Source organism: Drosophila santomea, chromosome 3R (genome assembly GCF_016746245.2).
Source record: "Drosophila santomea strain STO CAGO 1482 chromosome 3R, Prin_Dsan_1.1, whole genome shotgun sequence".
NCBI lineage: Eukaryota > Metazoa > Arthropoda > Insecta > Diptera > Drosophilidae > Drosophila > Drosophila santomea.
This window is the reverse complement of record NC_053019.2, coordinates 15,175,927-15,191,421: the sequence shown is the minus strand read 5'-3', so window position 1 is coordinate 15,191,421 and position 15,495 is coordinate 15,175,927. Positions and strand designations below refer to the sequence as shown.

The 15,495-nt window shown below is 48.0% G+C and overlaps 2 protein-coding genes across 3 annotated transcripts in view; one reads left to right on the top strand and one right to left on the bottom strand.

Annotated features, from left to right (window-relative positions):
- Window positions 1-4,755: 4,755 nt before the first annotated feature.
- Window positions 4,756-7,113, top strand: LOC120450954 (actin, indirect flight muscle). Its single transcript, XM_039634240.2, has 3 exons — window positions 4,756-4,910; window positions 5,458-6,398; window positions 6,463-7,113. The coding sequence occupies exons 2-3, from the start codon at window positions 5,474-5,476 to the stop codon at window positions 6,666-6,668; spliced, it is 1,131 nt and encodes a 376-aa protein (XP_039490174.1). The 5' UTR covers window positions 4,756-4,910; window positions 5,458-5,473; the 3' UTR covers window positions 6,669-7,113.
- LOC120450953 (A disintegrin and metalloproteinase with thrombospondin motifs 9) overlaps window positions 6,670-15,495 on the bottom strand; it is a 36,187-nt gene continuing 27,361 nt past the window's right edge. For both annotated transcript variants that reach the window (XM_039634238.1, XM_039634239.1), the window contains exons 2-17: window positions 14,337-14,751; window positions 13,950-14,245; window positions 13,252-13,787; window positions 13,039-13,188; window positions 12,802-12,960; window positions 12,164-12,744; window positions 11,925-12,095; window positions 11,668-11,805; window positions 10,662-10,885; window positions 10,316-10,596; window positions 10,055-10,256; window positions 9,830-9,994; window positions 9,594-9,767; window positions 9,167-9,535; window positions 8,380-9,099; window positions 6,670-8,320 (exon numbers count right to left, since the gene is read on the bottom strand). In XM_039634238.1, coding sequence (XP_039490172.1) covers window positions 8,222-8,320; window positions 8,380-9,099; window positions 9,167-9,535; window positions 9,594-9,767; window positions 9,830-9,994; window positions 10,055-10,256; window positions 10,316-10,596; window positions 10,662-10,885; window positions 11,668-11,805; window positions 11,925-12,095; window positions 12,164-12,744; window positions 12,802-12,960; window positions 13,039-13,188; window positions 13,252-13,787; window positions 13,950-14,245; window positions 14,337-14,751 — 4,680 coding nt within the window. In that variant the 3' untranslated portion in view covers window positions 6,670-8,221. The remainder of the gene's footprint in view (window positions 8,321-8,379; window positions 9,100-9,166; window positions 9,536-9,593; window positions 9,768-9,829; window positions 9,995-10,054; window positions 10,257-10,315; window positions 10,597-10,661; window positions 10,886-11,667; window positions 11,806-11,924; window positions 12,096-12,163; window positions 12,745-12,801; window positions 12,961-13,038; window positions 13,189-13,251; window positions 13,788-13,949; window positions 14,246-14,336; window positions 14,752-15,495) is intronic.

Here is a 15,495-nt window from a genome sequence, read left to right as displayed (position 1 = left end):
GGTAGGCCTCTATTGACTCGGCGTTTGTCGGCTTTTTATTTCCACCGAGATTTTCCCAAGCTGGATAAATTGTCGGCGAGAATTTCAATGTTGTAAAGTTGTATAGGCCGTATTCTATAAGCTTGTGAGTTCACACCGTTGGCGATTGATCGATTCTTTTAGCATCGCCCAGCTAGGTGAAAGTTTTCTGATAAAGCCACCGACTGTTACATATAGAGATGTAAATCATCTTTTCAAGGCGGATACACGGAGTATGCCGCATTTCACTGCAAGTAGGGATGCAGAACCTGTCCAAGATCCATTTAGTCATCCAGTGCTCAATCTTGTGTCGCATGACCGCGACTTTCGACCAACTAATAGGCCCGAATTTGTAATTACATGCTAATGAGCAACGGAATATTTTGTTTCTACTGAAAACGAAAACGCATTTTATTGCCAAACGATGATCTTTGTCAATAGGAGAGCTAATAGATTTAATTGGACGGCCGGTTCGTTATATAAATCTCGTCCGGGCCAGAACCGTTTGGACTGCTGGGGGAAAAAGAAACGAGCCAAGATGTATCGCGGCCAAATGATTAATGCAGGCAGCTGAGAGTCGAGACCCCAAAAGCCAAAATCGTATTTTCACTTTTTAATAATTAACATAAAATTATTAAGAAGCCTTAAGAGAAGGCAAAGAAGCTCTGCAGAGGGCGAGGCAGAACGAGCGAAGATGCCGAAAACGATGCCAAACGCATTAAGCGCCCAGCCACAAAGAGCAGCCACAGCAAAGAATACGCCAAGAAAGTTGTAAAACCCGAGGAGGAAAAGAGATTTCCGAATTTCATAAAGTCTCGCAAAGAACCAGAGCCAGCTGCCGTATGACTAACGAACTAAATATATAAGGCAAAGAATTTTAAGTGAAATGAGCATTTCCCGAAAGCAGCCAACGGTCTGACGCTCTGACCCAATTACCCATTTAAGCCCAAAGTCCAAATTGATGTGGTAGCGGAGAAGAAATGGCCCAAAGAACGAGAAGAAGGCGATGGAAATGGAAATCGCAGATGGAGATGGAGATGGAGCTGGAGCTGTGGGGAAACCGAGGCAAAAGACGAGTAACAGTTATGTGACGGGCAGACAATCGAAAGTTTATGTCATGCTGCCGGCAGCAACGCAGCAGCAACAACAACAACAGCAGCAACACCAACAGCAATAGCAAGAGCAACATGTAGCATTCGAAAATCCAACTGCCATGGATGAGCAGATGCTTCGTTCTTCTTGATGCTCAATCCAGATTGATTTTCCGCTACCCCCTTAATGAGCAAGTATGGAATCTGAAAGTAATATCTCCGTTGTCAGTGAATTTTTCCTCCGCACAGCAACGCAGCGGCGAGTGAAATATAAAACAATTTTTCGAAAGTCATGCCACGAAATAAATAAATGGTTCTTGTATCTACACACGTATCTCGCATAGGCCTACAACTTCGGCCAGCAGCATGAACAATGAGAGCAGCCAAGCTGCAAGAAAAGAAAAAGTAACTTCGCACTCATACACACACAGTTTGCTGACCAGCAAATCGAAAAGATAGCCGAAAAGAGAAACAGAAAATAAAATAATAAAATCGAAACATGAAACATTCTGATTGTATGGGCCAAAAAGTGGGTCAAGCTGCGCGGCCGCTGCTCAGTCGCAGCCTCAGTCGGCGTCTTCATCGCCAACGCGCTCGTGGCTCAGGTTTTGGCTTTAACTTTGCCTCCGGTGGTGATTGTGGTGGTGCTGGTTACCATGGCTGAGATTGTGGTGGTGGTGCTGTTTGTGCTGTTGGTGGTGGAGTGGCTGTGGGTCTGGGTCTCGGTCTCGGTCTCCAGCGGCGTGCTCTGCCCGTGAAAACAACACAAGCGCAAGACGAAGTAACAAAATGAGCCCGACTTCGCTGACGGAATACTTAAGCATCTGCGTCCACTTGCACTTTCTTTTTCGAGCTCGGCTTGGTTTAGCTTTTCTCATTCTGTTTCTGCTTCTGCTTCTGCTTCTGCCTCTGCTTCTACTTCTGCTTGAGGTTCAGGTTCGGGTCTTAAGTCTTTCGTTTTGCAGCACGTTTCGCTCGCTTGGATTTCGCTTGGCGCTCTTTCACCGTCGCTGGGTGCCAGCGGAAACGGGTTCCGCCGAGCTTTTTGTTTCAGGGGCCCGTGCTGAAGCTATTTCAATTTATTATTTATCTTGGGAGCGATTCGTTGTCACATTCTCTTCTTTTCAGATAAGAAATCACAAACTCAGCTAAAGACTTTTCAGTGAAATACATTTCATTAGCGGTGCACTGCAGCGCCATCTATTATTGGATTTGTCGTTTGTCTCAGCCGAAAAGTATGCAAGCACTTTCGCGCTTTCAGTTTATGGTTCTTGTCTCGACTGGGAAATATTAAAACAAATAAATCGTGGGAAATTCTTACGTACATCATTACAAATACAATACGAGTTATTACGGAAATCGTATATACAAATATATATATAAATATAAAAATATATACGAATATTAAGCGATATATGTACATATATAATGTAAAATATTGTTAGTAAAATGTAATGTAAAATATGTTAGTATTTGTTTTATAAACATGCTATAATCTCTAATAAATAAATAAAAATATAATAAATATAATGTAAAAGCATTAGTAACTCGTATTAAATTAATTGAAAATGCGGGTTATAACCTATTAATATTTCAATATAAGGAAGAAATTTTGAGCAATTGTCAACATAAAAAAACACTCTGAATATTAAAATATTATTTACAAAGGTGCGGAATGTACCAAGAAAAGAAAATTATTGAAAAACTGAAATTAAATGAAACTATACCTTTTGTTAGGAAACTAGTGTTTTGAAAACGGAGTGGTGGGCAAGTTTAATCAATGGTTGAACTGAAAGATACAGATGAGAATGATGATCGATTCAGTCTGCAGCCACCAACTTGCTCAATTAACGCTGACCATCAAGGAAATTACCAAATAAAACGCTTTGGGAATGCCACCAATTCACTTCCGAGCAATCAGATCCTATCTTTAGACCCACCACATTCGATTATTCATGTGGGCAAGCGACAAAAACGTAAATAGAAAGAAGTAAAAAGCAGTCAAATCTACATAAAAGGATAAATACAGTTCGATTGAGAAAATGCTGAGGCACCGAAATGCATTTTCGCTCGGTCTGGCTGGCAATGGTTAATTGCTCTGATAAATTAATGGCACGGTGATTTCGCAACTTCGTGGCTGCATCGGCGCCGCAATGCAAAGTGCAGAATGCGATTGCAAATGTGGTTATGGATGTGGTTGTGGATGTGGATGTGGTTGTGGATGCAGCTTCCTCGAGCACCGCGCGCGGAGATCTCGATCAACCTTGATGTTGATTTATAGGTGCCGCTCTGCTTGGCGCGTCTATTTTAGATTCGCCTCGCTGCGTGCCCGTTGAAATGTCCCATTCTCCCATTCTCGCAGTCCCTGCCGTGGATGCCAATTGTCTTGCGTCGGTCCTTCTAAGGTCCGTTTCTATTTTCTGAACTCTCACCGCCGAGTGAGTCGTCCGCCGCAGCACTGGCCCATTGGCAGCAGGATTGGGCCCGGGATCGGGGATCGGGGGTTTGGGGGATCGGGATGTAGTAGTTGTGGCTAATTGGCCACTCGAGAGCGCTGATTGCCGTTTAGGTGGCCCATGCCCATTCCCATGCCGATGCACATGCTCCGACTGTCACGCACATCTGCTAATCACTCGGCCACGTTGTTCTCCTATCTTTCGCGAGCTTTCTCTCCTGGCACTCCCTACAATGAATGATGGGGGTCCTAATATTGATTGCTAGCTTCATTCTTATATTGTTAATAGATTCTGAGCTGGAAATACAGTAGATTTCTATCTAAAATTGGAGATAGAGGATTTATTCTATTGCTTAAATATTTCATCTATTATATATTATTATAGCAAATATTATAGCATATACATATTATTCATCTAGCTTCATTCTTATACTGTTAATAGATTCTGAGCTGGAAATACAGTAGATTTCTATCTAAAATTGGAGATATAGGATTTCTTTTATTGCATAAATATTTCATCTATTATATATTATTATAGGAAATAGCATATATATATTATTCATATAGCTTCATTCTTATATTGTTAATAGATTCTGAGCAGGAAATACAGTAGATTTCTATCTGAAATTGGAGATATAGGATTTCTTTTATTGCTTAAATATTTAAGCTATTATATATTATTATAGCAAATATTATAGCATATACATATTATTCATATAGTAACAGGGTCTAGCACGTTCCTTTATTATTACAATGTGCAGCAATCACAAAATGTGATATTCCTCTGAAGTTCACCTTCCGACGCTTATTAAACTAATAACTATATAGCTATGGTAATGATAATGAAATGATTGCTATATACATGAATAATAATGTTATTCGAAATTATACGGTTATTTAGATATTATTTATGACCTTTTTTTTTCTACATCAAATTAAATTCCATAACTGTTAGTATTTGTTATACTATGAGGTTAACATTCCTTGCTGTTCTTAAACCCTTCCTAAACTTTGGATTACTTTGCTTGGAGAAGCGCATCCACGTGTCGCCTTCGTACCACTAGGCACCCAAACTTCTGACTTGCTCGGGTAAATCTCAAATCCGAAAACTGCTTATATGGATCGATTCGAGTTGATTGTTCCGCAGCACTTTCGCTCAATCTTTCTCTCAGTGCCGCCCTGGCATCCAACTCAAATCGCAATCGCCATCGCCATCGCTTCGAGCGAGAGCCCAGATATAAAGGCAGGACAGACCGATCGGCGTGCCATTTGTTGTTGAGTCTGGTCGTCAGCAGGAATCGAACGTGCGACTCTATCCAATTTACCTCCTTTCGTTGACCTAAAAGGTGTGTGAGTGCGACCTCAATGTCGAAGTAGCCAAGGATTATTACAGAGAACGAAAGCCGCCAGGACTAAGGATATCGAAACGCATTTTCAAAAGTTCCAATTGTTTGATGGATTTTTCTACAAGTTAATCTGCCTTCTAAAGTTTAATATCTAATTATAAAGTGAAGAGTAATTGCATTGCATCGTATTTTCAATTAATTTGATCCGTTTAATTTAAGTTCTATGCACTATTCGGATATTTTTAGAGCACTGCTTTAGTTTTGAGTGAACAACCAATTAGCGTGAGTCAAACGAAAGTGGAACATACCACTAGCCACTGATTTGAAATAAATGATTGTAATTTTTCATGATTTAAATTGCCCAAAGTGCGGACTAAAGAATTTCATTTTGTCGTAAGACAAATCTTTTTATCAAAGTATTACAATTTAAAGGATTGAGTGTAGGTGGTAGTTAGAGAAATCACTATGAAGAGGATATTGTGGAGTATACCTACACATGGCAATCAGCGGATGGGGCTAACCGAATGCTCTACCATTTCCCTTCCAGATAAACAGCTGCCAAGATGTGTGACGATGATGCGGGTGCATTAGTTATCGACAACGGATCGGGCATGTGCAAAGCCGGCTTCGCCGGTGATGACGCCCCCCGCGCTGTCTTCCCCTCGATTGTGGGTCGTCCCCGTCACCAGGGTGTGATGGTGGGCATGGGTCAGAAGGACTCCTATGTGGGCGACGAGGCGCAGAGCAAGCGCGGTATCCTCACGCTGAAGTACCCCATCGAGCACGGCATCATCACGAACTGGGACGACATGGAGAAGATCTGGCATCATACCTTCTACAACGAGCTGCGCGTGGCCCCCGAGGAGCATCCAGTATTATTGACCGAGGCCCCCCTGAACCCCAAGGCCAATCGCGAGAAGATGACCCAGATCATGTTCGAGACCTTCAACTCGCCGGCCATGTACGTGGCCATTCAGGCCGTGCTCTCCCTGTACGCCTCCGGCCGTACCACCGGTATTGTGCTGGACTCCGGCGATGGTGTCTCGCACACCGTGCCCATCTATGAGGGCTTCGCCCTGCCCCACGCCATCCTGCGTCTGGATCTGGCTGGTCGCGATCTGACCGACTACCTGATGAAGATCCTGACGGAGCGCGGCTACAGCTTCACCACCACCGCCGAGCGTGAGATCGTGCGCGACATCAAGGAGAAGCTGTGCTACGTGGCCCTGGACTTCGAGCAGGAGATGGCCACCGCCGCCGCCTCCACCTCGCTGGAGAAGTCGTACGAGTTGCCCGATGGCCAGGTGATCACCATTGGCAACGAGCGCTTCCGCTGCCCCGAGGCCCTGTTCCAGCCCTCGTTCCTGGGCATGGAGTCGTGCGGCATCCACGAGACCGTCTACAACTCGATCATGAAGTGCGACGTGGACATCCGCAAGGATCTGTATGCCAACTCCGTGCTGTCCGGCGGTACCACCATGTACCCTGGTAAGATAAATCATTCGCTTTAGCGGTGAGAAGCAGGCTTAATTCAATTGGTTTGCACTTTCAGGTATTGCTGATCGCATGCAGAAGGAGATCACTGCCCTGGCCCCATCGACCATCAAGATCAAGATCATCGCGCCACCCGAGAGGAAGTACTCCGTCTGGATCGGTGGCTCCATCCTGGCCTCGCTGTCCACCTTCCAGCAGATGTGGATCTCGAAGCAGGAGTACGACGAGTCCGGCCCCGGAATCGTCCACCGCAAGTGCTTTTAAGTCTTTCGCCCGCCGCGAAAGCTCTTCAAAGGCAGCAACCAGCAGCGACCAAAAAGCATCCATCGAGCTTCCCAACAACCTCGGCTCGCACAGTGATAGACAAAAGCAGCGAACCCATCGCACCACAATTATCATCCAACTCAGATTCACAGCAGATAATCAGATTGTCGGAGCTCATCCTTCATGTCCACGTCATCGACATCGACATCGACATCGGCAGTGGCAGTGGCAGTGGCAGTGGCAGTGGCACAGTGGATTTTTACTTTGAAGAACTAATCGTAAGAGTCGTGGCTGTGCTCCACCTCCACCTACACCTCCACCTCCAACATGTCGAGTAGCAATCAAATGTATATGAGGAGCTTTTAACCCCAGTCAGTGAATTGAAAGCCAAATATATCTTCCATTAAAACTATTAAATACTTTAAATAAATACATTTTTCTATTACCCGCCCCCCACGTGTACTGAAAATCGTGCCCTGAAGTCTGAAGTGCGAACCACGATTGGGTTGGTAACAGCTTTAAATTCCTTTAATTGACATTACATTAAATTAATTGTTAACATTGGTGTTGCATTAGCCTAGCTAGTTACTCGTAAATGAAAATACAGCGAGGATACTTGGTACCGGGACTTAGGCGATTGGGGATACAATCGATTGAACGTTGAAAATCTGGCAGTGATAACATTCAATCAGCAGCAATGTGTTAATTCGATTCGATGAATAGTTTGGTTTGGCTTGTGCGATCGGGGTATCCTAAATAATATGAGTATTCGTTTTAGTTACACATACATTTGCTCCGAACTTCTCTCTCTCTCTCTCTCTTAACTAACTAATCGCGGAGCTTAGTTAATACAACTATTGTACAGACCGGCATTGCACTAGTTTAGTCGAGCTCTTCGTTCTTTCGCTTGGTGAGTGATGGAAGAAGAGGTGCCATTTCTTATAGCCTAGACTTCTTTCGGGGAATATAATGATGGATGGTTGGGTGTGGAGGAAAGTGTAAGTGTAAGTATATGTTAACTTATTTATCGTTTGAAATGCATTTCTTGGTTAGGTAAAAGTTACCTAGGCAAAGGATCCTTCCATCACTGCATACTTGGCACATGGGCTTATCTGAGCGGCGACCTTTGATGGTGGTGTACAATATGGATAACCCCTAGTTTGCTAAAAGTTAAAGGCTCACATCCTCTAGTATTTACAATACTTAATACATTACATGGCAATAATATCTAGCTACTAATTTCGAGTGAAATATAATTATATATACAGACGATATGGTTTATGGTTTATGGTATATGGTTGTTTTGTTTTGTTCGGGCTACTTTGCTTCGACACGATAAGGCTAAGGCTTACATATCCTAATTAATATTCGAGAATACTTTTAACCATCGTTGGCTAGAGCGACGACTCTCCGTAGTGGTAATTCTTGGCTGGGGTAACCCTGAAATGCTGGGATGCTCGGATTAACTTTACCCTTGGTCCTTCCCGGGACGTAGACCCGATTACCGTGGGAAGGTCAAACAAAGTTTCCCGCTGACTACTCAGTGGTTTCAGTCATAACACGTCCAGGTAAAGTCCAGAATCTGGCGCGACATAGCAACCGCCGCAGTATCCTCCGCAGAATCCCCTTCGCATCTGCGCCGTGGTATCAAACTGAAATCGAGAACAGGATTGCTGTAATTCATATTGATAACTGCTTCGGGCTGACTTACCTCACTGATGCGCTTCATGACCGAGTTCTGCCCATGCATCCGCCACACGGTTCCCGGCCGTATGGTGAAGTCCGTGTCCTTCATGTTGATGGAGAAGTCGCCCTGCGGACACTGGCCAATGCGATTGTAGCAATCGCCCGCGGAGCCCAGCTTCTGGGGCAAGCCGCGTGTGTCGGCGAACTGGAAGTCGTTGTCCAGGATGCGCAGATCGGTGATGTTCAGCCGCAGCTTTCTGAAGTGCGTGCGGCCGGAGTTCTGGTCGTTGTAGTACTCGTGGGCTCGCGACTCCGGCGGACAGCTGTTGGTCTGCTTCGTCCGGTACTCGTAGTAGATGGAGTAGTTCTCCTGCGGATCCACGTTCACGTACTCCCGCGGCGTCCTGCTGTTCATCTGGTGGCAGTAGATGTGCACCATCCGCGACCTCAACTCCACCTGATAGTTGCCATCCTCGTTGTAGCCGTGCATCTCCTTCAGGTCCGCACAGCTCCTCGGTCTTCCCCGATTCCGTAAGCCTCCAATTGAATTCAAACTCCGGCTGCTACTCAATCCCGTGCCACGCGGTCTGCTGCTGATGCTGCTCCCGATGGCACTCCTCCTCCGGCAATGTGCCGGCGGAGTGCAGCTGTGCCGCTCCACTCTGGCGCGGGTGGGACAGGCGATGCGACTCTTGTGCGAGTTGAAGCAGAAGTCCCGCCTCTTCTCCACGCCCTCGCAGTTGCACTGGAAAGGAACGAGGGATTGTAACTCTATCTCGCTCGAAGGGAAGCTTTTCAAGTGACCAACTCACCTGCGAGATGACTCTCGACTGGCGGAGCACGCAGTTGTTGCAGATGCGTCGCTTGGAAGGACGCCTCTTGGCATCGCAGTGCTTGTCCTCCACTCCATTCCCTTGGAAGGTCTCGCAGCGCACTTCCCGCGTTTGGTACTCCTCCGAGCAGTCGGCAGGACAACGCCTCCAGTCCGAGGCGTTCCACTTGCAGTTGATCTTGCAGGACTTGCTGGTGGTGCGCAGCTTGGGGCGATTCACCTTTCGGCTAATGCAGTAGGATTCGTCCACGTACACCCGCCGCTTCCGGGTGCCCGGAACATCCGGCTTGTAGACCCGCGTGCAGCTTTGCTTCTTCCTCTTGACGCCCTCGCCACATTGCACCGAGCACTAAAATATAGGTAACTACTTTAACTTTTGGATCTATGGTAGTTAAAGGTAAACTCACGTCTGTCCAATCGCTGGTGTACTTGATGTGGCAGCATTTGCGGACGTCCTTGGGCTTTCTGCTCCCGCAGCCAAAGCCGTAGGGATGTGAACAACTCACGGATCGCGTCTTCTCACACCACTCATTGCATTCGCCCCATTCTCCAATCACCCAGTTACTAACCGCCAGGGAACTCTGTAGGATGGGAAAACAAAGAATTACCATATGGCATAATGCCTGGAATTTCAGGGACATACCTCAAAATTTTTATATGTGGGACAGGACTCGGAGTTGCATATCCTGATGAGGGTGCTCAAATGGGGCTTGGTCCGGGGATTGCAAACTTCATCGCTGACACGGGAATTGTGCAGGTAGCAGTGCGCCTCACGTTGCTGCGATCCAGTGCCACACGACTTGGAGCACTACGATGGAAAATCGAACTAAAGATCCGCTTCGATTAAGAAATGTTAGGCTGAACTTACAGTGGACCACTCCGTGAGGCGCCAGCATCCCTCGCGACACTCCTCGTGGTAAGCCACATCGAACTTGAGCTTGCAATAGGACATGTCCACGATATTGGATCGCTGCATATTCGTGAATGTCTGGACGCAGGCGTAGGTCTTCTCCCGGGTGCCCAGTTCTCCACACGCGGCCGAGCACTCCGAGATGCTCGTCACAGTGAGGCTGCAAGTAAGTTGGTTATCTACCCTACTTGTATGTTTCAAAAAGCATTCCTAACTCACTTAAGGCGGCAGTCGGTGTTGCAAGCCCGATCCTCGACCTTCGGCATGGCGGACTTGTCACAGAACTGTGGGGCAACCTTCACTCCCTGGGTGGTGCTGATGCAGGCCGGCTGGCGATGACTCCTGCCCTCGCAGAGGGAGTCGCAGTTGCTGGGGGCCTGCATCTCCCAGCGATAGATCTCCACCTCCGCCTCGTAGTCCTGTGGCTTGTCGATGGTGTAGGAGTAGGACATCAGGACAGTGTCCTGACGCTTCGACGGACTCACGTCCAGTGAGATGATCTGTGAATGGATATGGAGATGAGGACTGCAACTAACCATGTGGTAGAGTATCCAACGGGTAATACCTGTACTATGAGATCACGGGACAGTTTCCATGAGTAGGTCGTGTTCACCTGCTCCACCACACTACTGGATCCGGTGTACTGCATCGTGACCCCGGCATAAACAAACTTCAATGGATAGGTCTTCAGGAATTTACCATTGAGCAGTTCGTTGTCCCGGTCATCGGTCAGTACTATGAAGTTCTGGTCTGGATAGCCACGCTGGGTGATGATAATGTTGGAGGCACCTGCAAATGAATACATATTTCATTGAAACTCATTATTACGAAATTCCGAAAGGTTGAATATAGAAAAAGTAGTAAGCAGTAAGTAAGGACTAACTATTATTATTTCTAAGAAAATGTAATGTCGATTGTAAATAAGGATATAAACTCATACCTCCGAATAACACTATGTAATATCGAGATTAATATTGTTTATTCCGCGGAAATTAAATCAATCAAATGTTGTAATTGAAAAACTATAAGGCGATGTTTGAAATACACTAAAATGCATTTAAATTTAAATGCATGTAAAATTAGATTACAGGGAGCAGAGATAAGAATGCAATGGCGAGTAACAAATATTTGTGTTGTTAATGCGAAAATTTAAAATCAGCGATGACTCTGCTGATTGCGATTGATTTACACAAGGCCTGGAATTCACAAGATTACCGCTGGCGCCACAATATAGAATATAATTAATGGACAATTTTGAACTGGGCGGCAGTAGAATAGAACCGAAGCAGATAGGCCCAGAATCGCAGAGAGTGCAATCTTGGCGTACGTGAGGCTGTGGGGTGCGTTCACCTGGCGCCGGAACCTGATCATCCGGCGACCACTCTATCTGGGAACTACTCGTATGTGCCACCCCGTTGGCGAGTCACGAGCTCCACGTACTTGTCTAGTATGAAAGGTAGGGTAAGCGATTTGGCCAATAAGCCATTAAGCCCGTAAGGCACAAACAGATACCATTAGCAGTTATTGAGGAAATTATTAGCCAAAAGTGAATTGAAGAAATGTTAGCAAACCTTTTGGTATTCGCGTCACATAGTAGAGGGTCTTGTTCGGCTCATTGCCATCATTGAGCCCCCGGAGATTGGAGACGAGCAGGCTTCCGGTTACCTCGTGGCATGTGTCATTGCGACCCTCGCACACGCCGCACTTGTCTGCAAAGAAATCGATTAATTATGTTTTAATCATGGGAGCGGTGATTCATTCAAGCGGTGAGGTTTTAGGGGGGTGCGGGATTAGGTGCACTGCGGATAGGGGTAATGAATCGCTTTACCCAGCTTGGCAATCGAGTTGAGCTCGTTGTCGCATCCCGCCGGCCGGCAGATGCCGTTGACGCACTTGTCGAAGCTGTCCACCGCACAGGAGGTGCCATCGGTGACCATGCTCTTGAGCATGAAGTAGGTGACCTTCATGTCCATGCGGCAGAAGAGCTTGCACGCATCCTCTGGGGGTCGAGAAAGGGGGTTTGGTTAGCCTAGGGTTATGCCATACACATGGTTATGCCATACTCACTTTCGTATTTGGGCACCCACTTGGTGTCTGGGTTCACGCCCGGAATGTTCATGTTCCGTCCGTTCATCGCATAGCACTGCTGCTCGCGCGGATCCATGCTGCCCAGTGGACACTGGTGCGTGTTGCACGAGCGGTACTTCTTGCGGCTACCCGTGCAGTACTTGCCACCGTTCTCCGGCACCGGTTGGTTGCACTCCCGCCGCGACTCCTGCACTCCGCCACCACACGTGAGGCTGCAGGGCGTGAACGGCGTCCAGGGTCCCCATTTGCCGTTCACCTGGCGTCCGTAGCCGTGCTTGTTCGACACACACCGACCCCTCTGACACCAGTGGCCACTGGAGCCGCAGGGCGTTCCATCGGCCCAAGGCAGATTGCTGGAGGCGCACTGCTCGTTGGAGTTGCCGGAAGTGCGGTTGCACCACAACCGCTTGCACTCCTCGTCCGTGGGACAGTAGCCGAAGTCGTTGCCGAAACTCAGCTGACACTGGGCGTCCAGGGAGTAGATCTCTCCGGGCAGACGCTCGGTGCCGTAGGGAATGTGTCCACCCACGGAGGTCTCCAGGCAGGACTTGTCGGTTTTCCTGCGTTGAATCGTAAATTGGAAAACTGTTGCACAGTTGGGGGAGCGGAAAACTTACTCGAGAAACTCGGAGACAAAGTGGCGGGAGCACTTGGACCACGACCACGGATGCATGTGGATGCCCATCACGCTGGACATGATGTGGAGCACCTTGTTGTTGTTCTGCCTGGTCACATAGGGCATGCACTTGTCGTCGTCGTCGTGGTTCATGTTCAAGCTGCAATATATTGAAAACGGGGCAGAGGTCATTGATAAGCCATATGGCAAACACGTTTGCATTGCATTGGTAACTCACATGTGTCCCAGCTCGTGGGCCATGGTGAAGGCGGTGGGCAGTCCGGTGTCCTGGACAATGGAGCAGGAACTGGAGCTGCACACGGTGCCCAGTTCGGCCAAGCCCAGCATGTGGCAAATCTTGCCCGGCACGCTGCCACAGATGGGTTCGCTGATGGGTTTCAACGGAAATATACCATTAGGTGAATCCAGGATGTGGCTTATGTCCACTTACCGGGTGATCAACATGGCTGTGTCCCTTTCGTATCCGGATTGGTTGATGAACTGGCAGAAGTGCTTCAGCATTTCGTTGCTGGAATGCGTCTGGTCGTTGATATTCGGCAGGCTGATGAGTCGCACGAGCAAAATGCGAATGGAGTTACCGATGCTGGCGTCCGCAAAGATGCTGGACACGATCGACATGAGGATGAGGATGTAGGGCTGCAGGTCCTCGCCGTGGAACTGCTTCATGCTGTTGTCCACGGCAATGAGCACCTCCAAGGTGTACACCTGGTTGTCCACGTCCGCGTAGTGTCGCTTCTTCCGGTTCAGTTTGCGGTTCCTGGACTTCTGCTCCTCCTCCTCCTCCTGGTGCTGCTGCTCCTGCTCCAGCTTGCTCATGAAGGCGTCCAGGCCGAGCTCGAGCTTGGAGACAGCGTGTCTGGCATTGCGCTGCGATTTGCGAAAGACCCGGTGGAGAACCTCATCGCTGCTGGTCCGGTTCACCGGCTCAATGAGCAGCGCGCCGAAACTCGTTTTGATATAACCAGTCTGGGAGTCGAGAACGGGTGGGGAAAACGCTTATTAGTGTTCATATTCGGCGGCATATTGATAAGCATATTGATAATTTGCGATATGTAAATGCGATGCAAATGGATGGAGTCTGAATCTGAATCTGAGCGAAGGTCAGTCGCAGACACTTGCTGGCCTTACCATGCCGCCGCACAGTGAGACGGAGACCATCGAGTGCGTATCGTCCTCGACGTAGCCGGAGTAGAAGCAGCCCAGGTGGCGCTGCTCCGCCTCCGTCTCCGGTCCCGGATGCTCCTCCCCCTCCTTCAGTATCCGGATGTGGGGCATCGAGTGGTTGTGGACGAACGAGGCGTCTTGCCGCAGTACCAAATGCAATTGGCGACCGAACACATTGAGGTTGTACTGCGGATGCGGGTCCCAGATCTCATTGGACATGTTGCGATACGTGCCCGTCATGCTGAAGGCCGATGAGGACTCTATAAGTGGATGGTATCGATTTATGGTATAGAATTATAGATTCCTTTCCTTTTCAAAGATGCAATGAAAGCTGAGGGATTTTGGTCTTACCTTTCAGAAAACTAATGTCGCTGTTTCGCTTCGACTCGTAGATCAGATCAGCTTCGCTGAGACTGTAGTTGTACACCTTGGTGGGAGTCACGAAGGCGCTGTGCTCCTCCTCGTCCAGATCCAGATCCTCCAGGCCATCGGGTGGTTCGTGGTCCGTTGCGGTGTCGTTGTCCAACCTTCTGGGATGGAGCGTGACTGGTGGTGCTGGTTCAGGTGCAGGTGCAGATGCAGGTCTGATGGATGGCAACTCCTCCTTGCCCTTAGGGGCACTTCGCACACCGAGGTGGAACATGATGAACATGCCCAGCAGAAAGGCGATGCAGCAGGCATACAGGCAGGCGTTCTGCCGCCAGTGGGTGGACATCTTTTGTATGTACTTGTGGAACCACCATTCACACCTCTTCTTCACCTCGAGCTGGAATAGATAGAGAAGAAGGGGATCCGGTTAGCACATCTTCGGCAGCGCAGATTATGGGCTAACGCGTGCAGATAGGCCAGACTGTCCGGCATTCTCTCACACCTTGGGTGCGTATTTCGATTAGTGGGCGGCTGGAAAGGTGGAAAGCTGAAGAGCGGAAAAGTTGAAAAGCTGAAAAGTAGCAAGCCAACCAGATAAGTGTGCGGGCACGTTCCGAAAACGGACTATCTCCAAAACGGACTATCGCGGCGGGGGCCGAAGTGAGTGATTGACTTTTGAAAGAATTATTGATGGACTGCCGCCGGCGTGTAGATACCTTGACCACCTGTGAGATGCTGCGATGCAGAGGAAGCAGAGAGGTGCAGAGATGTGGCGGAGGAGGAGGAGGAGGAGGTTGCCCGGCGGCGCTGGCCTTTGGCTGCAGCCAGACCAAATACTATATATACCGAGCAGAGGAGAAGCTGTTGAAAAGACTTCCTCGCACCGCGAATTTTTGCACATTTTGTTTAAAATAAGTGCCTAAACGCGAAGGTGTAAAGTGTGCCAACGGCAATTTGCGCCCGTGAGATAAAACAAAAGCGATGCGAAGCCGAAAAAATGCGAATAAAAAGATTCACTACCCCCACCAGCCAAATAGCCAAACAGTCGAAAAGCCAACCAGTCAGGCTGGCGCAAAAAATTGTTAAATACCTCTAATTTGTAATTTTATGTGAGAGCTCTTTGTTTGCACCTCCGCCGAAA